Genomic DNA, 23,166 nt, shown 5'->3' on the forward strand with positions numbered 1-23,166 from the left:
AGGGGGCGGGGCCGACGCTGGCGGGCGCGGGGGAAATGGCGGCGGCGGCGGCGGCGGCCCCTACGGCGAACGGGACCGGAGGGAGCAGCGGGATGGAGGTGGATGCAGCAGGTAATGGGCCGCGCGGGAGCGGCTTCTGGAGACTTCCTTGGGGGCGCGTCAAGGCCGTCCTGGACTCTCGGGAGAAGTCGGGAGGGCGGGTCAAAAGCGAGCTCCCTGGGTTAACTTGCGGGAGGAATGTATGGCCCGACTCTGCCGTCTCTCACTCTCGTCTCCCGGGAAGACTCTCACCCCCTCTTCTTCCTCAGTCGTGCCCAGCGTGATGGCCTCCGGAGTGACTGGCAGCGTTTCAGTCGCTCTTCATCCCCTCGTCATTCTCAACATCTCAGATCATTGGATTCGCATGCGCTCGCAGGAGGGGCGGCCTATGCAGGGTGAGTGTTCGGCGTAATTCTCCAGCCTCCTCTCCTTGGTCACCTCCCCCAAATGGTGGTCTTTCCCCTTCCTTTACTGAAGCCAGTTTCTCCTCCGCAGATCACCGTTTCCCTAATATTTGGTTCACACTGACCTCAGACCCTCGAGCTATAATGATTAGGGAAGTTTGGGGTTTCCTTACCCTCACCTCTTATGTGTCCTTCTCTCATCCAGTGATTGGGGCTCTGATCGGGAAGCAGGAGGGCCGAAATATCGAGGTGATGAACTCCTTTGAGCTGCTGTCCCACACCGTGGAAGAGAAGATTATCATTGACAAGGAATATTATTACACCAAGGAGGAGCAGTGTGAGAGGGGAATAGACGTGGGGGAGAGGAGTGGGAGTGGGGAGAAAAAGCAGAGTGGGGAAGATGGAGAGGGTCGGGAAAAAAAGTAAGCAGGATAGGACGAGAACGGAGGAAAAGTGAAGCTAGAGTAGCTGAAGAGACCTTAGAAAAAGGACACATTCAGTTATTCCCTGCAAAGAAAGTGAGAAGACTGAGGAGATTAATTATTCTAAATAGAGCCAGCATGGGAAGGGGAGAAGCTGGTAAAAATACATCAGGAATTTCAAATTAAGGAAGGATGGTTTCAAGAAATATTCTGGCGCCTTCCTCTCCAGTTAAACAGGTATTCAAGGAGCTGGAGTTCCTCGGTTGGTATACCACAGGGGGGCCGCCTGACCCCTCCGACATCCACGTCCATAAGCAGGTATACACACTCACACTTGTGCATGCTGGGGCAGAGACTAGAGGATGAGGGGAAGATGGGCCCTGACACTTGTGTGCATTCTCCCCCTCTTCCAGGTGTGCGAGATAATTGAGAGCCCTCTGTTTCTTAAGTTGAACCCTATGACCAAGCACACAGATGTGAGTAAAACTAACCCCGTGCCCACTTTGTCCTGCTTGTCCATCACTATGGCCATCTTTCATTCTCATCCTGCTATCTTTAACTGTATGACATTTTTATTGAATTGAATCTCTTTTGCAGTTTACCAGCTGTGAGACTTTGGGTTAGTCACTTAACCTCTAAAGGGCATTTTCCCCGTGTGTAAAATGGGGTAATTCCTACTTCACTAGGTCCTTTGGAAGATTAGATGAGAAAATGTAATGTGAAAGGGCCAAGCCCGTTTTTGGCACTTAACATATAGGTTCAGGTGTGTTTGATGTTAGTAAGAGCTGTTCTCCCATCTCTTCTTTACAGCTTCCCGTCAGCGTTTTTGAGTCTGTCATAGATATAATCAATGGAGAGGTAGGTAATGCCCTGCCCTTCAACCCTCAGATTCTGCTCCTGGCATTTCCTCCTTTTGACTGTGTGTGCCCTGTAGGCCACAATGCTGTTTGCTGAGCTGACCTACACTCTGGCCACAGAGGAAGCTGAACGCATTGGTGTGGACCACGTGGCACGAATGACAGCAACAGGCAGTGGAGAGAACTCCACTGGTAGGGGAGGCTGGAGGGGCTTCGTAAGTGGGGGCGGAAGGTGTGGCCCCACTTCTTCTCCACCTTGGCCTGTCCCTGTCCCCCTGCAGTGGCTGAACACCTGATTGCACAGCACAGTGCCATCAAGATGCTGCACAGCCGCGTCAAGCTCATCTTGGAGTACGTCAAGGCCTCTGAAGCAGGTAGGACAGGTGTCTCCCCGGCACTTGAACCCCTTTTCCTCTCCCTCCTGGGGAAGCGACAGCATCCACGTTAACGCAGCCTCTGTTGTGCCTTTAGGAGAGGTCCCCTTTAACCATGAGATCCTGCGTGAGGCCTATGCTCTGTGTCACTGCCTCCCAGTGCTCAGCACAGACAAGTTCAAGACAGACTTCTACGATGTGAGTGTAAAGCCCAGGACAGGGAGGTGGGGCTCACACCGTCATTTCTGCACGCAGGACCTGGGACCTGGCTGTTCCCTGGGCATGCGGCTGGGGACCCAGAGCCCCTGGGGAACTGCCTCTTTCTGTTCCCTCGCAGCAATGCAATGACGTGGGGCTCATGGCCTACCTTGGCACCATCACCAAGACGTGCAACACCATGAACCAGTTTGTGAACAAGTTCAATGTCCTCTATGACCGACAAGGCATTGGCAGGCGGATGCGGGGGCTCTTCTTCTGATGAGAGGATACTTAAAAGGATGCAGCACAGGGGTCGGACAGCTGTCGAGAGGAGGGTGCTACACTCCATTTAGAGAAACCTGTTGCTAATAAAAGGGGAGCAGCCCCTCCGCACCCCTTCTAGTGGCTCTGTCCTCTCTGTTAGGTGCCACGCTCTTTTGGATCTTAAAGCCTTGATCCTACAGGCTCAGTGGATGGCCGAGAGGTGTTTCTCAGTTACTGCAGCACTGAGTGTTTACCACAGGGAGGTATGTGCCTGAACCCCAGAAGGCAGAGGTACTCGTGTCCATACTTTGAGACTATAAACTGGAGCGGGGGAGGGAGTGGAGACCCTGTGCAGTCTCTTATCAGTGCCTGGCAGGCAGAGCAGGAACTCCCCTGAGTAGACTATGAGTGGCTGGAATAAGACAAGCGTAAAGGGAAAAGACAGGAATCTAGGAAACTCAAAATACCCTGTTGTAACAGAAGGCAGCAAATCTACACACACTTTATTAGCAAAATGAATGAGTAAAACAAGTGCAGCTTGGGAAAAAGAAGGGACCCTCCTTTCCCCTCAAGGGTATCTCTAGGTCTTTAAAGTAAGGGGGATTAGGACCATATGCAGAGTAGATACCAGTGTCTCAAGCGACTGGAATCACACAAAAGTGACCCGTGTCCGGGCGGCATTGACCTGCCAGACGTTCAGCTCCTCGTACTCGTCTAGGGCCGCCTGGAACTGAGCAGGTGTGAAGCCGCGAGACACGCAGCGCTGCTCTGCCTCGGAATACCGGACACTGCGGCCCTCCGAGGCCAACTCACGGACAGTGGCAAATATCACATCCGCTGGCCTCTGGGTCCTGGAGAAAACAAGCGTGGGTGTGCAAGGTCAGGGTACAACAAGAACACCCAGTACCAACAGAACAGCAGTGATCAGGGTTAGAATTCTGAGGCCAACATCAGACACGGGGATGCAGAAGCCACAGGATAAATTTTCTGCTCAAGAAGGTCAAGGTAACTCCTGACATCCTTCACTAAGCGGCTCACCTGGCTGCTTGCCCCTTGTCACCCAGAAGGGAGTCCTTGGACATCTCCATTAGCCGTATGGCTTCATTCACATCCTCCTTCTCCACTGTGTCCACCATTCGCAGACGTGCCTAAGGGGAGGGTAGGGAGAGATGGGAACGGGAGGAGGAGGGTGGCACGAAGTCAGGGACCCCCCCCACAGCTCCAGCTTTAAGGCTGGGCAACCCACGTGTTCCTACTCACAAAGGAGTAGAGGCCCCTCCCCTCCCGCCAAGCATCCGCAGTGTGGGGCCGGCACTGTCAGACCGAGACAAGTGCAATGCCCAGGGCAGCGTCCAGCAATTGCCCAAGTCTCCGCCTCTCAACACTGGCCAGTCCCGGTGTTCAGCTGTCCTGTGAGGGAGACCAGACCCTTCTGAACTCCACTGGGCTCCCCACCACGACAGATGGAGCTTGGGGAGCTCAGCCAAGAAAGCAACTGGCAGAGAGGTAGTGTCCCTGGGGCTCGGGAAGTGCTAGCTCAGCAGTAGGTCAGGTAATCACACTACCTGCACGAACAGCACTTTGGAGCCCCCAGGACTAAGGTCCGAGATGTGAGGACAGAAATGAACGTTCCTAGCACAGGATCTGGGACACGGGGAGTGAAGTTAACTCATCCACCCCCTCGGTGAGGTCGGAGAAGCAGGGAGAAGACCTTTCCCTCCACGGACGCTGGGCGTGCCCTGCGGGAGCAGCAAGTACCCACAGTGCGGTAGCACGGAGAGGACCGCTATCTGCACTGTCAGCACTTTAGCCCCGGCAGGGCCTGCGCGGAGGAGGGAGGCCGCGAGGGGCCACGTTCAGGCAGGCTGCCCAGTACAGCCCAAGTGGACCGTCCTCCAGCAGGACAGACCGGCACTCACCAGAGCAGTGGACAGCCGCAGGATAGCCAGCAGAGTCCGGGCGGAAGTGTAGGTGGCGTCCTTACTGGCCCAGGCCTCTCGCCTCATCTCCACATACGCTGCTGTGATGTAGTCGGCCAGAGACTCTGGCACCGTGGGCTGCTTCTCCTGGCACATAGCGATGTAACGTCTGTGGGAAAGCAGGAGAGAGGGATGCAAAGAGTATGCTTTTTCTGCATCAAGAGTTTTACTTTGGGGGCGGGGTATTTTTAAGTAGAAAAAACAAAATCAGCAGATGAGTATTTGCTTGCTTAAATATCACTGATGGATTTCTCCAAATGCTGCATTTCAAATTATTCCCCAACTTTTAGGAAAATGGCCTTTACATGAATATGACAAGTCCACCTGTCTTAAGAGACGGTTTTGTTAACCTGAGGACTCCCTGGGAGTCCGTGACAGACTCCGTGGAGAGAACAGCGCTATCAGGTACCTGCGCTGCAGGATGCAGCTCTGCCAAAAATCTGCACCTGTCTCAACCCTGAGGTGGGCAGCTGGTGGAGGCAGCATGCAAGGCAGGTTCTGCGCCATGGTCTCCCATGGCCAGGCTAGGGGGACCTAGACTCACTGTTCTTAGACTCAGGACATGTGGTGGAGGAGTGAAAGCTTTTCAAGAGACGCACACACAGGCCAAGACACCGCCACCCATGGCACTTGGGCAAGTACACCAGTCCTCGCCCAGCTCTCCTACCTCATAAGCTTCATGTCCAAAGGTTCAAACTGGGCGGGGGGCTGCCGGCTGTGCTGGTGCACATAGGTGATGTGCTGGGCCAACCTGGGAAGAGGGGAGACAAGTAGGAACCCTGTCTCTTTGGCGCTACACGTCACACCCGAACTCTACATCTTGGCCCCTCACCTCTCCACCGCACAGCCTGGCAGGGACAAACTTTCAACCCTGACCCATTCTAACAACTGTCGACCAGCCCCTGCTGTATGAGGGAAAGGTTCTGGAGTTTCCATGAGCAGACAATGAGTTTTCCAATTTCTCCTCCAACTCCAAGGACTGTTACTAAGGGGTGTCTCCTTGAGTGCTGAGCTGCATTCACCTCAGGTCGTTGTCTCGGTCGGGCCGGTCCTGGATCAGCCAGAGAAGGTCAAATCGGGAGAGCAGCGCAGCAGGAAGCTGTATGTTCTGCTCCAGGCTGCGGCGAGGGTTGTAGCGCCCGTAGGCAGGGTTGGCGGCAGCCAGGATGGAGCAGCGGGCATTGAGCGTTGTGAGAATGCCTGCCTTGGCAATGGAGATGGTTTGCTGCTCCATGACCTCGTGGATGGCCGTGCGGTCAGCCTCTGCCATCTTGTCAAATTCATCAATGCAGCACACACCCTGGTCAGCCAGCACAAGGGCGCCACCCTCCAAGGTCAGCTCTCCACTCATGGAGTCTCTCAGTACAGCTGCTGTGAGCCCCACTCCGGAGGAGCCGCGGCCTGTTGTGTACTGGCCTGAACAAAAGGGCCAGGGAGAAAGAAAATAGACATGTTTAGGAAAAGCAAAGAGGACAAGGGAGCAACAACGGGGCAAAGGACAGAAGAAACAGGGCTAGTGAGGCAAGGCCTGTACTGAACTGCTCTGACCCAGCCAGGCCTTCCCAAGGCAGCTGCAGGTCTGTGGGTGGTGGCACTGAATCTCCATTCCCCAACGCTCCCAGAAGAGAACAAACACGGACGCGTGGTGGTCCTACTCCTGCCCTCAGTTTGCCTTTCCCAGGATCTGACTACTCACTGCGGGGGGCCAGGCGGTCAATGTAAGACAGGAGCTGAGACTTGGCCACACCAGGATCCCCCATCAGACAGATGTTGATGTTGCCTGGAGGAAGCGAAGGAAGTCCCTGAATGACTATTCCTTCAATGCAAGTCGTCCAAACACAGAGAAAAGTGCTTTCGAGTCTGCCCCCATCATGCCCAGCACCATTTCTTTTAATCCCACCCCGTGCCCTGGAAGCCAAGACGCCTGCTCTTTTATTCTGTGGCCTATGGGACACGGGCCCTGGTCACCCATCCTTTCTTCCTGAACGCTGCACTCACCCCTGATCTTCATGCCTCGAGGAGACTGGTCCACCCCTCCCACCAGCAGGAGCAGCAGCGCCTTCTTCACATCTTCGTGCCCATAGATCTCTGGGGCGATGGAGGCTGCCAACTTTTCATAGAAATCCTCCTCTGTGGGAAAGGGAAAAGTAAGAGCGTTTTCTGGGGGATAAAAAGTGCTCGGATGAAACTCACATTCCCAGTCTTTCCCCCGACCCCTCACCTGCAATTTGCCTCAGTTCCTCCCTGCTCAGTTCTCCTGCCCCAGACTCATCATCCTCACTCTTACTCATCTTCACAATCCGATGGGCTTCCAGGTAAGTTTCCGAGAGTAAACCCTTGGGCAGGAAGATGCCAGGGTATGGATGAAGTTCTTTAACTTGCCCATCCACGTGATTCCCTCAGGAGTTCCTAACAAAACCTTTCGTTCTGCTTTGGTGTCCTGCTATTGACACTTTTCTCTGTGGGGCTGGATAAGAATAAGGGGATAAGAAGAAAAAGGAAAAACCACCTCCTCATTTTAAACTCCCTTTCTCACCTGGACCATCTGTCGGAACCCAGCGCGCAGGACTGGCAAGAAGATACCAGTGACACTGACATGGTCCCCGGGCTGGGCAATCCTTGTGTTCTCTCCTTCTACCAGCACTGTGATGCTGCGAGGGATATTTCCCACGGGCACTTGGTCGCTCTGGGGGAGAAGGGTACGTGAGGCCTCCAAAGACTAACCTCCCCTCCCCAGGCACACTGCTCTTCCGCTTCCTGGCCTGCTCAGCCTCACAGAAGCCGACAGGAGGGAAGCTGAGCTCTCCTTTACCTCTTCCCAACTTAATCAGAAAGTTCCAGTTAAACTTCCCTGCTGCTCTTGATGACTTCTCTATCTCAGCTCCTCTCTCGCTTGTTCTAATTCCTTCCTCCTACTCCAGTGGACTCCCAAGCTCCACCTTCCCTGGGTCCTGGACCACACACCCCAAACTCACATGTTCTTGCATCTTCATCTCCTGGAATTTGATGAACTTGGAGCCACGTGTCTGTAGGTATAGCCGCCCTCCTGAGCGGTTGGTCTGGCACTCCTGGCTCGGGCACATGATCAGAGGCATGAAAGTGGGAGACTGGATCTAAGATGCAAAAAAGGAAACACCAAAGGAAATCATAAGAAAAGGAGCTCCTTAGAGTCAGTTACTTGAATCACATTCCTCTTTGTCACAAAAGCCAGGGAACTTTCGAATGTCTTACGTTATCCCTGGTAGATGTCAACAAACAGAAAAAACGTAGAATGTACAAAAAGACCACTCCACGCTAAAAAGAAGATGAAAAGTGAACACACCACCCTGTTTTACAATAATCAGAGAATATAACAAGTGAACATCAGCAGACAAAACTAGTTCTTACAAAATGCACTGTTCGTTGCTCCATACATACCGGCTGATAGGTCTCTGCCCCACACTGGTCACATGTGTAAGTGGCCACCACCATCCTGGGTTTGACTTCAGAGACACGAGTGACAATTCCACGCACTGTTACCAATTTCCCCACAGAGTCAGCCCGTACTTCCCGGATCACACGAGGCTTGTTACTACTGGGACCTTGAAAATAGAGCTCACTAAGGGAAAAAACTGTCATTAGCAAGGCTCTGGGGATCAAACCCCACACCCTTCCCAACCGAGACCACTCACAATCTGCGCATGAGTTCAGGAGGATACTGGTTCTGGGGGCTCCGGGCTGCCCCAGGGTCCCGGCTCCGCTGCTCCATCATCAACCGGTGCTCAATGTAAACGTCCAGAACATCTTTATTTACCACCTAAAGGAAAAGGCAAAAGCCAGGATGGTGAAAGGACAGCACGTAAAGGGGGCCAGGCAGAAATCACTGCCCCCTTTCTGCCAGCTTGGAAAGCCAGCTTTCTGCCCCCGAGAACCTTCTCGAAAAATACCTAAGTTCCATGCCTTGCATTTTTCTCACCTCCCTCTCCTTGTACTGAGGCAGCAGCTCTTGTATAGCATCAGCGAAGAGCTTGGCATAGCGCTTGGTGTTCTCACAAATTGAATCCACCAGCTCAGGGTCATCCTCAGCTACATCATCTAGGTCTATGTACACTGCCACTTGCTCCCGATGAGCCAATCGAACCTGGGGTGGGGAGGAGATAGCCACGGGGACAAATTTACCTTACCAGTGTTGACAAGCAAAAATCTGTCACCACAAGCTCAGCACACAGGTCCCAGGCCCCACATGGGAGAAACAGCAGTGTGAGACAGAACAAGACTCACTTCTCAGCTCCGCTAACCCCTGAAAATAGCTTAATTATCGTGAATCTAGTGATACACTGGTATCAGGTATGGTGTTAAGCTTGTAACTTACACAAAAATGCGTTTGCTAATAGCTCTTATAGCTTAAGTCACTGCCCCATTCCCTCTACCCAACCTTAGACTTACCAACTGGTTCCCATACTTGAACTGCTTCTTGCCAAATTCATCATCCTGGTAAAACTCTTGTAAGAATTTCTTCACCTTTTCTATAAGAAAAGCGTAAAACCGTAAAAGTCAACCTTTCTTCAGTTACCTTACTGCAAAACCCGTCTGAGAGAAATCTAAGAAACTCACCTCCATTTAAAATGAGATCGATGAACTCATCAATCGAAACAACATTCAAATAAGCCTACCTAATTCTCCCCAAACAGGGCAGAACTCTTTTTCACAAGCCTGTTTTGGCCTAGGGAAGAAAAAGCGGCCCCGGGCAGTTTAGAGTATTAACCGATACCCTCCCCGCAGGGGAATTCCACTCTCTGCCTTAGTTAGAAATCTCAGTACCGTTTCCTAAGGGCCTCCCACAGCCGGCAGCACACTCAGGTCTCAAGGTTCTCAGCGTTTCTTCTACGCGTTTTATTCTCCTTTTCTTTCGGTCCCCTAAACCGCTGCCCTCACTGGGATCTCCGCCACCAGGCCCGTCCTCCGCCCCACCCCCTCTCCCGCCACGGCTTCCGCTCTTAGTAAACAAAGAAGCACATGGGCCCAGATGCCGCCGCCTCACAGCCCGGGATTCCTCCGCCCAAGGCGGGAGCCCGTCCGGCGATTGGCCGGCTCGTCAAGGCCCACACCGTCCCACCCCACCACTTCCTCCCTCTGCCTCTGATAAGCACCCCAATTCCAGGCAGGCCCCCACCCTCTGCAGCTCTCTCCGAGGCCACCGCGCGGAAGGACACTGTTTACACACGACACTCCTTCCAGCGGCGTCGCGCAACTTCCGCCCGCCTCCACTTCCGCTTGGAGGTGGGCCTAACGCGGCCAATCCCGGAGCGCAGCGGCCGGCCTGCCCGCCCCCCGGGCTTCGGCGCGTCTCGGGCGCTCGGAGCACCTAAGAGCTCGGAGGGAAGTGGGACTACGGGTGGCCGACGCTGAACCTTTGACAGGGTTCCCTGAGGTCCTGGTCTCCCCTTGGCGCGACCCTTCCTTCTGGAACTTGCAGCCGGGGTGTCCGCCCACCCACCACGACCCCTACTTCTTTCCCGTACGCGGTTACCAGCTACCCCCCGACCTCGGCGCCCCGTGCGCATCCCAGGCACCGCGTGCCTCCAACCCGCCACCTCCCGACCCTGCCTCGGGCCTCGCGCGCCGAACTCGGTCCCCCGGGACCCCCGCTCACCCAAACAGGTGTTGACCAGGAAACTTCCCGCGCAGGACGCCCCTCCCACACTTGCAGACCCTCACCTTTCTCGAGCGCGTAGTCCTTAAGTGCCATTGCTGCCGAGGGCTGTGCGGCAGCAGTTGGCGGGCTCTGAGCTCTCACTCCCCGGACAGCTAAAACGTCCGCGCGGCGGACTGCGGCCGACCAACCGAAATTGGCGCGAAACGTCGCTCCCCACGTGACCAGCGCCGCTGAGTGCGGGCCAATCGGAGAATACGCCCTCCGCCCCTCCCACTCGCCACGGGCCCCTGCCACGACCAATCAGCGGGCGCATCTGGGCTGAGTGACGGGGGAGCGGCGCGGGTGTCAGGAGGGAAAGGCTGGGCGAGGCTTGGGCGGGCGCCGGGTTTCCCGCGGTCGAAGGAGAATCGCTCTTAAAGGGCCAGCCCACTCGCGTCCTTTTGTTCCGGGGCCGCAGGGCGGGGCAGGCCCAACTTTCGCTGTCTCCTGGTCTACTGTCCAGAACGGCCATGATTTCCCAGTTCTTCATTCTGTCCTCCAAGGGGGACCCGCTTATCTACAAGGACTGTATCCTTGGCCAGCGGGGCTGGGGGGAGGGGCTGGGTGGGACTAGTGCCCCCGAGCCAGCCAGTGTCGCCAGCTCCTTAGCTGTCCTTCCACCCGGTCAGTCCGCGGAGACAGCGGAGGCCGGGATGTGGCCGAGCTCTTCTACCGGAAGCTGACGGGACTGCCTGGAGACGAGTCTCCTGTTGTCAAAAAAAAGTGGGGGGTACATTCCTCTAAATAATATTAATAGAAGTTTATTGAGCGCTCACAATGCACCAGGCACAGCTCCCCGCACGTCTCAATCCTCAGCCACTCTGGAGTAGGTACTATTATTAACTCCATTTACACATTAGGAAGCTGGGCCCTGGGGAGGTTTCGTATGTGGCACAAGTCACGCTGCTAGTAAGTAGGGGAATCAGGATACCAGCCCAGGTCTCATGGGCCAGGAATCACCACAACTCTTTCTTGCTAATGCTTTTCCCCCCTGCCTCTGCCTCAGCACCACGATGACCGTCATTTTATTCACATCAGACACAGCGGCCTCTATTTGGTGGCCACGACTTCAGAAAACATTTCTCCCTTCAGCCTCCTAGAGCTGCTCTCCCGGTGAGGAGGGCGGGGCTGGGCACACGGGCGTGGGGGTCAGAGAGGAGGAGGGTATGCACACTCCGTCCTGTTCTGCAGGCTAGCCACGCTCCTGGGTGATTACTGTGGCTCTCTGGGTGAGGGGACCATCTCCCGCAACGTGGCTCTGGTCTACGAACTTCTGGATGAAGTGCTGGTGAGGTCCAAGGATGTCCCTCCCTGTCCCCCGTTCCCTGAAGATGCATCCCATGGTTGGGAGGCTGAGTCCATTCATTTTCACCCCTTCCCCCCCTGACCACCCAAAGACTGCCCTTCCTTTACCTATAGGACTATGGTTATGTACAGACCACATCCACGGAGATGCTGAGGAACTTCATCCAGACGGAGGCTGTGGTCAGCAAACCCTTCAGCCTCTTTGACCTCAGCAGCGTTGGCTTGGTCAGTCCAGGGACAGATGAGGCCAGGATTGAGGAGGGTTAGTGGGAAGTGTCATATGTGAGGATTGATTGCTTTGGATGATTTCCAGTTTGGGGCTGAGACCCAACAGAGCAAAGTGGCCCCCAGCAGTGCAGCCAGCCGCCCGGTGCTGTCCAGCCGCTCTGACCAGGTGAGGGAGGGATTGATGGGTTCAGATCCTCTGATTTTTCTCTCAGCCCCCAGAGTCCAAGATCCCAGCATATCTTTCCACCTTCTCTAGACGTGGATCCCTTTCCTTACCCGCGTCCCCAACCCAGGGCTCCAGCCTCCACTGTCCTGTCCTTTCTGCCTGTCCGCGTTAAAACACAGGCTGATCAACCCCCAAATCCCTCTTTCCTTAGAGCCAAAAGAATGAAGTGTTTCTGGATGTGGTCGAGAGATTGTCCGTCCTGATAGCCTCTAACGTAAGTTCGGGCCCCCAGCCCCGCGGCTGAGGACAGGCGGCCTTTGGGAAGTGTGTCGGGGAGGTCACGTCTGGGCATTGACCTCCTGTCACTCTCAGGGCTCGCTGCTGAAGGTGGACGTGCAGGGAGAGATACGACTCAAGAGCTTTCTGCCCAGCGGCTCTGGTGAGCAGCCTGCAGGCTGGACCAGGGTGGGGTCTGGGACAGGCTCCTTGGTGGCATGTACGGGGTATTTGGCAGCTGCTTCTTCTGTTCCTTCCTCTGACAGAGATGCGCATCGGCTTGACGGAAGAGTTTTGTGTGGGGAAGTCAGAACTGAGAGGTGAGAAAGTGGGTCTTTCTCTCCTAGGTCGAGGTCACTGTCAAAGTTTTCATGGAGGGAAGTTAGAGACAGATCCCCACCCCCTCCCAAAATATGGGTTAGGAGAGGGGTCTTTCTCTCTTTCCAGGTTATGGGCCAGGAATTCGGGTGGATGAGGTCTCATTTCACAGCTCGGTGCATCTGGATGAGTTTGAATCTCATCGAATCCTCCGCCTGCAGCCACCTCAGGGTGAGGTCAGGATCGGGCTGGCCTAGCATATTCCACCTACCGAGGGGAAGGGAGGCAGTTCAGGTGTGAGGAGACCAAACTCACCTCCATTGCTCTCTGGTCTCAGCTGACGGTGATGAGGTATCAACTCTCAGATGACCTCCCCTCCCCGCTCCCCTTCCGGCTCTTTCCCTCCGTGCACTGGGACCGAGGCTCAGGCAGGTGAGACCGTTTCCCCGTTCTAGAAGTTCTCTGGAGCCCAAGCCAACATGTGTACGCATGTACGTGTGTGTGCACATATATGCACATATCTGTTTACCCCTCGGACTGGCTGTGAAGGAGTGGTGGTGGTGGTGATATTGGCTCCGAGTTAGTAAAGGCACCCTCCCCCACAAGTGGACTCAGCTCCGTGAATGTAATGGCTCGTGGAGTTGGGTGGATTTCAGCCCTTCTCTCTCTGTCTTGGGGCAAAATCCACACAGCCACACGTGGGGGCCCTGTGTGAGGGATGGTGAGATGCCGGTAGGATAGGGCCTGAGTAACAGTGTTTTGCCCTCCCACCCAGGCTCCAGGTTTATCTGAAGTTACGATGTGACCTGCCCCCAAAGAGGTAAGTGGGGGTAGCCAAGCTTAGTCCAGCTACGTAGGGTAGGAGACAAGGCCAAGATACCTGCTGTTTCCACCTTCAGGTGCGGCCACCAGCCTCAGAATCCAGCTTAGAGGCACTAGAGTTTGGGAAGGGGGTGGGGTGGCACTTGTGCAGAACTGCAGTCGTGACAGTAATGAAGATGGGACACGTCACGACCTTCCTGGGGCTGACTCTGGTCCTTTTTTCCTTGCAGCCAGGCTCTCAACGTCAGGCTGCACCTTCCCCTGCCACGGGGGGTGGTCAGGTGAGCGTGTGTGCACCGTGGGCCCGTGGGTGGGTTTACTAGCTTCTCCGGACAACAGGACGGCACTGGGGGAGGAGAGTGGGAGCTGTGGGATGGCAGGGGCTAACCCAGCACCTTTCCTCTCCCAACTCCAGCCTGTCTCAGGAGCTGAGCAGCCCAGAGCAGAAGGCAGAGCTGGGGGAGGGAGCCCTTCGCTGGGACCTTCCTCGGGTGCAGGGAGGCTCTCAGCTCTCAGGCCTTTTCCAGGTATCAGCCGCTGAGTCTCGAAGGCCCTCTCCTCCCACCTCCACTTTCAGCCCTGACCCATAGCCTCCTAATGCGGTCGGTCCGTGTGGTCAGCTTCCTGGCCCCTCGGCTCCCCTGCCCTCCTTCCTGTTGAGGCCTTCAGCACCCTTCTCCTGCCTCTGCCCCTCACAGATGGACGTCCCGGGCCTCCCCGGGCCTCCCGGCCAAGGCCCCTCCACCTCGGCTCCTCCTCTGGGGCTGGGCCCCGCCAGTCTCTCGTTTGAACTTCCCCGGCACACATGCTCTGGCCTCCAGGTTCGCTTCCTCAGGCTGGCATTCAGACCATGCGGCAACGCCAATCCCCACAAGTGGGTGCGACACCTAAGCCACAGCGACGCCTATGTCATTCGGATCTGAGGCTCCCAAACGAGGACACGGGTGGCAAAGGAGGTGATCTGTGCATCAGGAGAAGGACAACCTTTCCTCTCCCAGCATCCTGGCCTGTGGCTGTGGCTCTGGCTGGAAGGGTCCTGAGTCCTAGAGAGCAGGGGGGCTCCACGGGTTCAACCGCCCGTCCGTGGGATCTGACCCAGGAAGGACTGAGGTGGATCACAATTTAAAAATCAAACTTTTATTCTGAGGAACTGACTGTACAATACTGAAAGAGAAAGTCACGTGGGGGAAGCTGACTACTATTTCCTTCCACCCAGCGTGCGTGCGTGCGTGCGTGCGTGCGTGCGTGTGTGTGTGAGAGAGAGGGAGAGAAAGGGAGAGAGAGAGAGAGAGAGAGAGAGCGCGAGAGAGAGAGTGAGTACAGGGGAGAGAAGAAGGTCAGCAGACGTGTGACAGCATCAAGGCGCAGGCGGAGGGGAGCCACATCCGGGGGGCTGTGAGCCATTAGCCTTCGGAGTCCCTGGAGCGGGAGGGGGGCTCTCCCCAGCTTCCAGTTTCCCCCCACATAGGGCGCTGACCCCAAGCGGGGAGGGGGCTGAGGTCGGGGGAGGGGCTGGAGAAGGATGGGAGGTGGGGCCTCCTTTGCCCTCCCCTGTGGGGGGAAGAGAGACCACGATGTACTTCTGGACACTCCCAGGACCAGAGGGGGCAGTGCTGGGGGGCGCGCTTGTGGCGGTGGAGACCAGCTTGACGATGGGCTGCACGCTGGGGACGGTGGTGGTGACAGGAGAGGTAGTGGTGGAGCCTGAGCCAGGGGCCGAGGTGCTGAGGGACAGGACCTGGGCGGGGAGAAAGGCAGTGCCGCTTGCCTTGCACTCTTCCCACACCCAAGGCCGGGGGATACTTCCCTTGCTCCAACCAAATAATCAGTGACATGGTGACACAGTCCCCGCCAATCCTGGTCCCACACGGCTCCACATACCTGTTGGGTGGATGAGGCGCTGGAGGATGATGACATGACAATGAACTTGGTTGGGGGAGGGGAAGGCTGAGGCGGGGCAGCAGCTCGAGCAGACACCAGTGTCTGGACAGGCAGCGCAATGGAGCCAGGGACCTTCAGCAAGCCAGGGGTCCGAGGGCCAGGCTGGGGGGCCTGTGAGAGGGTCAGCGTGGGCCGGGGCTGTAGGAAGAAGCAGCAGGAAGAAAACGTCACCATCTTCGAAAGATACCAGCTATGAAAAGAAGGGCTCCTCTTGCTCCTCGTGGGTCTCACTGGGTTTGGGACATCATCACAAAGGGGGCCTAGACACCCCCAAAGACGGCTGACTCAGGGGGCCTGTGTTTTACAAAAGTCAGCGTGTGTCTGTGAGTCCCGCCTGGATGGGAACCACTGCCGTGTTTTTCTTCATTTTCACCTTACCACTTGCTCACCTGTCCTCCCCGGACCCTGTACTGACCTGAGTGATGGTCAGAGTGGTCCTGTTGACCTGCTGAGCCTGCAGAGCAGCCTGGGCCCGGGCCTTGACAACGTGGGAGCAGAGGAGGGGCCCGAGGGACCCAAATTCTGCCCGATAGGCATCCTGATTGTCAGGCGGTGGGCGCAGCTTTGCCAGAACAGGGGCACAGTGTTTCTGCAGAGAGAAGGCAAAGAGCAGCCAGGTAGAGGGAGGGCAGTGACTCTGAGAAGGGGTGAGAAAGGAGGTCACCCGCTATTTCAGTGTGTTCCTGCTGGAAGCCAGGCTGTGCTGGGTTATCAGTGTGTAAGGAATGCTGTGGTTTTTCTTCATAGAGAACTTGGGCACCAGCTGGTGGGAGTGGAGAACTTGCTGAGTAATTACACCGGTGATATCTACGGTCCACAGGGCATGTGCCTTGCACAGCATGGGCCAGAGTGGTGCAGAAGCATCAGGGGCAGTGCAGGCTTGAAGTCACAGGCTGAGAGTTAAGACTCTTATTTCTTACTTAACCCCTTAGTGCCTCAGTTTTTCCAGCTGCGAAACAATATGGGACTCTGAGGTGTGCCCTGAACGTAAGAGGCGAAGATGGGATAGATGAATGGAAGATGCTGTATGTTTGCTAAACGTTGTCCTTGTGTGTGTGTGGTGGGGGGTGGAGAGGGGGATCAGCGAGAAGAAGTGGGGGAGGGTGGGGGTGGGGCTTTGTCACCAGGAGGAGGCTCTGCACGTGGTCAGCCCCTATGCGGTCGATGTTGCTCAGCACAGGGCCATCCAGGACCCCGCGGATCCGCTCCCCCTCCTGCTGTAGCCGTGGCAGAATCAGAGTCTTAATCACCTGTTGGAAGAGAAGGGGAGAAGCCGGGGCCCTGGGGTCACCACAGGGTCTCCCAGGTCAGGGGGCTGTTGCCCACTCTGACCTCACGATCCCTCCCCTCCCCCAGGGCTCCCCGACGCTGGGGCCTAACATCATGTCCCAGCTCTGCCAGGCCTGCGATGGAGCCGTAGCGCGTTGTCCACGGGGTCTTCTCATCCACCCAGCTCTGCAAGGGGATGGAAAATAAACCCAAATAAAGGGGTGTGAAAAGCTAACTACTAAGGACCAAAGTCTCTCATACACACATTTTCCTAGTAAACCATTAAGACATGACAGCTCCTTCCCAGCCACCCTCTCCTCCCCAAAGTGACCTCTACCACCAGAGATTAGTTTTTCTGGTTTTTGAACTTTAAGTTAATGGAATCTCACAATTAGGAAAAAAAAAAAAGACACCAGAGATGCAGCTCAAGTCCCAGTCCCTGTCCCCCTGCCCCCTTGCCCCTGGGTTTCAGCATCATTTCCTGCAGCCACACTGGTTTGAGTGAAGCTCTCATTGTTCTGGTGACAACCCCAGGTAGTGATGGGAAACGGCTCACCTTGGTGAAGGTCTTGGTGATCCGGGACTGGATGTTATTAGTGGTTGTGCTGAAATGCTTGCAGATCTGGGCCACCAGGCGGGCGGCAAAGTCCCGGAGCGCCCAGTGATTGTCCACATCTGGCCGCAGGCACAGCTGTCTGCTCACGATGCAGGTCATCACAGCCGGGATCAACTCGTGCACCTAAGGGAGAAGCCTCGAGTCAGCTGATTCTGACAAATGGTCTCCTGTGGGTGGTGGCAGGGTCCCCAGAGCCTGGGATGAGAGGTGGGCGGGCAGGTCCACTCACGTATTTCTCTAGATACAGAGTAGGGTTGTCCATCAGCGCCTTCACCATGCGCATCAGGTAGATGAGCAGGGCCAGGTTGTTCTGCACCACGTTCACGCGCACCTGGTTTGGGGGAGAGAAGCGATGGGGCAGCGGGACCCTTCCGGTGAGCTTCCTCTCCCTCCTCCTCACCCCGGAACCTTGTCCTAGGTCCCCCCCTCCCGCGTCCTCTCACCCCCTCTGAGATGAAGGTGCTGAAGCGTGGCAGCATCTGGTAGAGCCCTGGATCCGTGGCAATGCTCTGCAGAGCCTCCTGTGGGGGGAGGGGAGCGAGTGAAGAGGGGCCGACACTGTGGGGGGGGCGCGGGTGGCCTCGAAGGGGTAAAGCCAGGACCGGGTGGCGGGGCCTCACCGCTCTCTTGGCCTCACATGAGCCCACACAGGCTTCTGTGATCTCCTTGTAGTACAGCTGCTGCTCCACAGACAACTCGTGGATGCTTCGGGGCTTCAGTCGCAGAGGCGCCCCCTCCAGCAGGGGTGGTGCCTTCTTCTCTTTCCCTGTGTGAAGTGGGAAGACAGGTTTAGAAAAGAAAGCTCCAGAGGAGGCCTCAGCACCAGACAAACCTCAACACTCACCTCCCCCACCCAGGGAGACCTGGCTTCCCTTGGGCTTCTTGATCCTCTCTGGGGCTCCTGGCCTGAGGTCTTGCCCTCTGCCCTGACCTCACCCACTTCACAAATGACCATCTAGCTTTGGGGCAAGAGGCCTGGCCCAGCAGTACTGACCTTTGCCGTCAGCTGGAGTGGCCCCCTGCCCTTTGCCTTTCAAGGGGCCGTCTTCCTCCTGGCCTGGCTTGGCGGACTTCAGGGGTTCTGTGGCCTCAGCCTTCTGCTGCTCTTTGGGAGCTGGTGGGAAAGCAGTCAAGGCAGGAGATGTAAAGGGAGGAGGAGGGAGAGGGGTGGGTGCTGGACGCTGGGCACGGAGGTTACCTGGGGGTGGGTTCTCTGGAATAGCTGGCTGGCAGCCTTCAATGCTCAGCCAGTGAGCTGCGAGGAAGGAAGGTGTCAAGGTGAACTGCTGAGCGCAGACATCAGGAAGTCACTCCACACTAAGGGATGCGTGCTTTCCTTCCTGTTCCTCACCAGGGATCTCACACTGAGGCCTCCTTCACTGCGTGCTTCCTCACATCCATACGCATTGTTCCTTCCCCTCCCTGCTCCCCATCCCCTGCTCTCCCCTCCCCTCCCCCAACCTTTGAGGCAGACATCCAGGGGCACTCGGGGCAGAGGAGTATTGATGATGTCGCTCAGATCAACCTCCTTCTCCTCGTAGAAGTAAAGCTCCCGGCCGCCACCAGAGGCGAAACGGAAAGGAATGAACTCCTGAGCGTGGAAGCCATACAGTGGCTACAACAGGACGGAAAGACACTGGGATGAGAAGGGAGCCCAAGCAGGCAGGTCTGGCTGAGGCAAATGTACCGGATGGGAGGTCTCAGTACCCTGCCCCCTCAGTCCTGTGCATTCCCATCACCTCGACGTTCTTTAGTTTCAGTGCGTAGTCAATGTCACTGGTGGTGAGCTTCTGCCGCTTCCCCATGTGCATGAACTTCAAGGCATCCTAGGGATGGGAGGACAGATGTCAGCCTGAGACCCTGGGGAAGAAGGCGGCCTGGGCAGCATCCTCCATACAGTGCAGTGAGGCCAGGGTACCTGTGCAATCTCCTTGATGCGGTAGCTGACCTCATCTGTCAGCAGCTGGCAGGTCTCCTCCTGAATCTGAGCGATGCCCATGGACTCGGCCACCACCTTCATGGACTCCGAGGGCAGCACGGTGTTGCTCAGCTTCAGCTTCTTCTCCTCAGCCATTCTGGAGCCCCTCCTCCCCTCCCCTGAAGGAAGATGCCCCAGGGCGGAGAGATGGAGACCCTGGCAGGGGGGTGAGAGGAAACGTGAGAGGAACATCCCAAGAAGAGGGGCTGTCGGTTCAGGAGGGGCCGCAACAAAGGGAGAACAGTGGAGATGTGAGGGGGGAAGGGGCTCGGGGGGTGCCCTTTGTCCATCCCCATGTGAACAGCACCGGCTGAACAGGAGGAGGTAGCACCTGGACCCAGTTTGACACAATTTATCGAGCTGATTCTACGCCAGGCACAGTACAAGTGAGGTATAGTGGAATGATCTCAGCTCTCAGTTTAAATCCCATCCCCGGCACTACCTAGCTATGTTACCTGGGCAAGCTACTTAAACTCTCCCAGCTTTGGGCTTCTTCTCTGTAAAATGTGGAAAGCATCTTTTTTCCCTAAGGTTGTTAACGTGCCTGCTTTCACGTGTCTTGCTCCGTCATGCATCATTATTCACACTTGACAAAAATACAACATTGGTTAAAAACAACTCTCCCTGTCTGAGCCTATGTGCCCTTACAATTGAATGTGATGAGAAAATGCACAACCATCCTGACCAATGTGCACTTTTTTCATGGCCACGAACTTCAAACGGGCCCTTAATGCTGCCTGATGGTCCTACATTTCAGTGCACCCAGGTTCCTTCTGTCTCATCTGACACCTCTTCTCCTCCCTGATTTTTGGCCATCAGAAGAGACCTCCCCAGGCTCCCACCACCATGTGCACCCGCTGAGCAGCACGGGCGCCCTCATGCTCTGCCTTCCCTTTCACTGTAGAGATTCTGGTCATGCCCCTCCCAACTCAAGCACCCCTCCAGCATCCCCCCCCATCCCTGCATCATCGTCAACTCCTCGACCTACCAGATCACTCCCATTAGCCCTACAAAATGCAGTTATTTTCCCATCTTCAAAAAACAAAACAGTGGTCCACCCATACCATGGAATATTTTTCAGCCTTAAAAAGGAAGGAAATTCTAACACATGCCACAACACAAATAAACCTTGAGAACGTTGTGCTAAGTGAAATAAGCCAGTCACAAAAGGATAAATACTGTACGGTTCCGATTATATGAGGTTCTTCGAGTAGTCAGATTCATAGAGACAGAAAGCAGAGTGGTGGGTGCCAGAAGCTGGGAAGGGGAGAAGGGGGAGTTATTGTTTAATAGGTACAGTTTCTGTTTTACAACATGAAAAGCGTTCTGGAGATGGATGGTGGTGATGGGTGTGAATGTACTTAATGCCCCTAACGTGTACACTTAAAAATGGTTAAGATGGTACGTTTTATGTTATGTGTATTTCACAGTTAAAATTTTTTTTAAAATCTTGGACTTCCCTGGTGGCACAGTGGTTAAGAATCTGCCTGCCAATGCAGGGGGCACGGGTTCGAGCCCTGGTCTGGGAAGATCCCACAGGCCGCAGAGCAACTAAGCCCGTGCACCACAACTACTGAGCCTGTGCTCTAGGGCCCGCGAGCCACAACTACTGAGCGCGTGTGCCACAACTACTGAAGCCTGCGTGCCTAGAGCCAGTGTTCCGCAACAAGAGAAGCCACCGCAATGAGAAGCCTGCGCACCGCAATGGAGACCCAACACAGCCAAAAATAAATAAATAAATAATTTTAAAAAGAGAAAAACATCTCTTCTTCATCCCACTTTCTCTACTAGCGATACCCTGGGCGTTTTTGGCTCCTCTTTGCAACAAAACTCCCTGAAAGAGCTGTCTTATCTCTGATTCCTCTTGAACTTACTCTAGTCAGGCTTTTGACTCCATTAGGTGCCTGAAACCACTCATCAAGTTGTGACTCTACATTGTCAAATCCAAAGTCCCATCTCCTTCCCCATCTTCCTCGACCTCTCAGCAGCACAGGGCATAGTTGCCTACTACCTTCTGGAGACACTGTCTTGACACCACTGCTACTCCACCTTCTCTTGGTTTTCCTCCTCCTTCACTGGCCACTTTCTCTACGTTTCCTCTGCTGCTGCTTCCTCTTCTCCTCGTCTGCTTGATGTTGCAGTGGCCTGGGCTTGGTCCTTGTACAGCTATGAGCTATACTTATTCCCTTGGTGACCTCAACCATTCTCACAGCTTTCAGTATCGCTTATAGGCTGATGATGGCAAATTTATATCCCCAGCCCAGAGCTTTCTTCCGAACTCCAGACCTGTATATCAAACTGGCTACTTAGAATCCCTTCTAAACTGAACTCCTGATGACCCCCACCCCACCAGCTCCAGCCTCGGCTTTTCTCATCTTCATAGCAACACCATTCATCCAGGCGGTCATTCATTATGTGAGCCCTCAAAGCAAATCCACCAGGTGATCCAATCTGATCCTCCACTCCCACTGTGTGACCAGCTCCCAGTATCTATCCCCTGGGGAACTTCAGTAGCCTCCTGATAAGGTCTTCCTGCTTCCATCCTTGCTCCCTACATCTATTCCCAACATAGCAACCAGAGTGATTCTGTCAAAAAATAAACCACATTGGGTCATTTCTCTGCTCAAAACCCTGTCCTGGCTCCCAATGTGCCACAGTGTAAATTCGAAATCCTTATTATGGTCTACAAGCTCCTTCGTGATTTACTCTCTCCCCATCACATCTCTGACCTCCTTTCTTTCCTTCTTCCACGTTGATCCAGCCTCACTGTCCTCCTTGCTGTTCAAACCTTTGCTCTATTCCCTCTGCCTGGAATGCTCTTCCCCAGATGTTCCCTGGCTGCCTATTCCCATCACCCTGTTTAATACTGCACCCCACCCCCACTCTGCTTTTTTAAAAAATTCCCATGGAATTTAACATCTGCTGATACATATTGTATTATCTCTTATTGTTTATCACCACCACATCTCCCCTTCCCGCACTGTGTGGACAGGGATCTTTGTTACGTTCACTGATGTATTCTGAGACCCCGGACTGGTGCCTGAGACACACTAGATACTCAATAAATATCTGCTGAATAAAGGAATGAACTGTAAGGCTTAGGAATTAGGTGCTCACTAAACCCTCAAGTACCACTGTTATCAAGTGACCAAGATATAAGCCCAAGCTTGGAATCTACTTTGTGTCCAAAAGGAAAGTGGCTCGCTTCAAGCTGGCATTAGGAAGACTAATGTCAAAGGTGTTTTGGACTGACTGCGAGGTGTACGTGGAGGGCGGGTGTGGGCCTGTTGGAGGGGCGGGAAGATGAGAGCGAAATACAAGTTAGTTCTTCTCAAACCATCCCAGGTCTCCTCCCCCGCTTTTATAAGTCTTATCTGCAGGGAACACATTTATTCAACATACTCTGTGCCTGGAGCCGGATATACAGGAGGCGGTCATGTCCCAGTTCCCTGGCGAACTCCTACTACTCCTTCAATACCCTGCGGTACCCTCTGCCAGTACAGGCTCAAATAACACGCCACGGCCTCAGGAAATCTCAGGTCAGTGGAGTCGGCAGGAAGGCTTCCCAGAAGAATAACTTGACCTAGATCCGTGTAGCAGTTTCCCCAGCAGGGAAGCAGGTCTAAGGTCCCCAGGCAATGGGTACAGCGAGAAAGAAGGCGTAGAGAGCCCACCTCATCCCCCCAACATCCCTCCAATGCAAACACACAGAGTCCCCACGCGCACGGACACACAACCAACCGTCCTCCTCCGGGTCCCCACACGGGCCCTTCAAAGGGTCTAGTCCCGGGTACCACTCAGACCCGCCCCCGCCAGTCGAGCGCCCAGCGCAGGAAGAGCCTCTCACCACCGCCAAAGCGCCGCTCACCCGGCGCTCGGCGCCATGTTGGCCCCGCCCCCTCCAGGAGCAGTTCCTGGCAGAGACCGAGAGCAGGTCACTGCCACTTCCACGAGCCGGAATAAGCCCCCTAGGCTCACGGCCTGAAATTATATAAAAATGCTGTCTCTGTGCCTACGTGTAAGGAGCACACCCTCT

General features: G+C 55.1%; 4 protein-coding genes across 13 annotated transcripts; 2 read left to right on the forward strand and 2 right to left on the reverse strand.

Annotated features, from left to right (window-relative positions):
• Positions 1-6: 6 nt before the first annotated feature.
• COPS6 (COP9 signalosome subunit 6) lies at positions 7-2,694 on the forward strand. The gene is made up of 10 exons (XM_024745464.1): positions 7-111; positions 309-434; positions 649-780; positions 1,095-1,183; positions 1,279-1,341; positions 1,676-1,723; positions 1,800-1,914; positions 2,004-2,096; positions 2,194-2,294; positions 2,434-2,694. Exons 1-10 carry the CDS (start codon positions 36-38, stop codon positions 2,572-2,574), a joined length of 984 nt encoding a protein of 327 aa, XP_024601232.1. The 5' UTR covers positions 7-35; the 3' UTR covers positions 2,575-2,694.
• A 332-nt stretch (positions 2,695-3,026) lies between these two features.
• Positions 3,027-10,382, reverse strand: MCM7 (minichromosome maintenance complex component 7). Of its 3 annotated transcripts, none has more exons than XM_024745387.1 (15): positions 9,338-9,494; positions 8,963-9,042; positions 8,493-8,657; positions 8,209-8,333; positions 7,955-8,135; positions 7,513-7,650; positions 7,074-7,223; positions 6,759-6,873; positions 6,536-6,667; positions 6,234-6,317; positions 5,560-5,953; positions 5,205-5,288; positions 4,478-4,646; positions 3,597-3,706; positions 3,027-3,409 (listed from the first exon to the last, which is right to left on the reverse strand). In XM_024745387.1, the coding sequence occupies exons 4-15, from the start codon at positions 8,286-8,288 to the stop codon at positions 3,208-3,210; spliced, it is 1,839 nt and encodes a 612-aa protein (XP_024601155.1). In that variant the 5' UTR covers positions 8,289-8,333; positions 8,493-8,657; positions 8,963-9,042; positions 9,338-9,494; the 3' UTR covers positions 3,027-3,207. The 3 variants fall into 3 exon arrangements, with proteins under 3 accessions (XP_024601155.1, XP_024601156.1, XP_024601154.1); XM_024745388.1 differs by lacking the exon at positions 9,338-9,494 and adding an exon at positions 9,131-9,183; XM_024745386.1 differs by lacking the exon at positions 9,338-9,494 and adding an exon at positions 10,235-10,382 and having other exon boundaries at positions 3,028-3,409.
• Positions 10,383-10,531: 149 nt separating this feature from the next.
• Positions 10,532-14,516, forward strand: AP4M1 (adaptor related protein complex 4 subunit mu 1). Of its 2 annotated transcripts, none has more exons than XM_024745397.1 (15): positions 10,532-10,739; positions 10,841-10,927; positions 11,216-11,324; positions 11,403-11,499; positions 11,631-11,741; positions 11,830-11,910; positions 12,122-12,184; positions 12,283-12,349; positions 12,453-12,506; positions 12,634-12,740; positions 12,842-12,936; positions 13,280-13,324; positions 13,557-13,607; positions 13,742-13,853; positions 14,025-14,516. In XM_024745397.1, exons 1-15 carry the CDS (start codon positions 10,682-10,684, stop codon positions 14,247-14,249), a joined length of 1,362 nt encoding a protein of 453 aa, XP_024601165.1. In that variant the 5' UTR covers positions 10,532-10,681; the 3' UTR covers positions 14,250-14,516. The 2 variants fall into 2 exon arrangements, with proteins under 2 accessions (XP_024601165.1, XP_024601166.1); XM_024745398.1 differs by having other exon boundaries at positions 11,649-11,741.
• TAF6 (TATA-box binding protein associated factor 6) lies at positions 14,448-23,030 on the reverse strand. Of its 7 annotated transcripts, none has more exons than XM_024745391.1 (16): positions 22,978-23,030; positions 22,533-22,713; positions 19,071-19,286; positions 18,892-18,978; positions 18,614-18,767; positions 18,351-18,407; positions 18,147-18,266; positions 17,773-17,918; positions 17,596-17,673; positions 17,382-17,483; positions 17,093-17,275; positions 16,648-16,722; positions 16,392-16,517; positions 15,683-15,856; positions 15,208-15,405; positions 14,684-15,064 (listed from the first exon to the last, which is right to left on the reverse strand). In XM_024745391.1, exons 2-16 carry the CDS (start codon positions 22,566-22,568, stop codon positions 14,684-14,686), a joined length of 2,133 nt encoding a protein of 710 aa, XP_024601159.1. In that variant the 5' UTR covers positions 22,569-22,713; positions 22,978-23,030. The 7 variants fall into 7 exon arrangements, with proteins under 7 accessions (XP_024601161.1, XP_024601159.1, XP_024601160.1 ...); XM_024745392.1 differs by having other exon boundaries at positions 22,872-22,988; XM_024745395.1 differs by lacking the exon at positions 22,533-22,713 and having other exon boundaries at positions 22,978-23,021.
• Between the last annotated feature and the right edge of the window lie 136 nt (positions 23,031-23,166).

This window comes from Neophocaena asiaeorientalis, unplaced genomic scaffold (assembly GCF_003031525.2).
Source record: "Neophocaena asiaeorientalis asiaeorientalis breed wild unplaced genomic scaffold, Neophocaena_asiaeorientalis_V1.1 scaffold461, whole genome shotgun sequence".
NCBI classification, from domain to species: domain Eukaryota; kingdom Metazoa; phylum Chordata; class Mammalia; order Artiodactyla; family Phocoenidae; genus Neophocaena; species Neophocaena asiaeorientalis.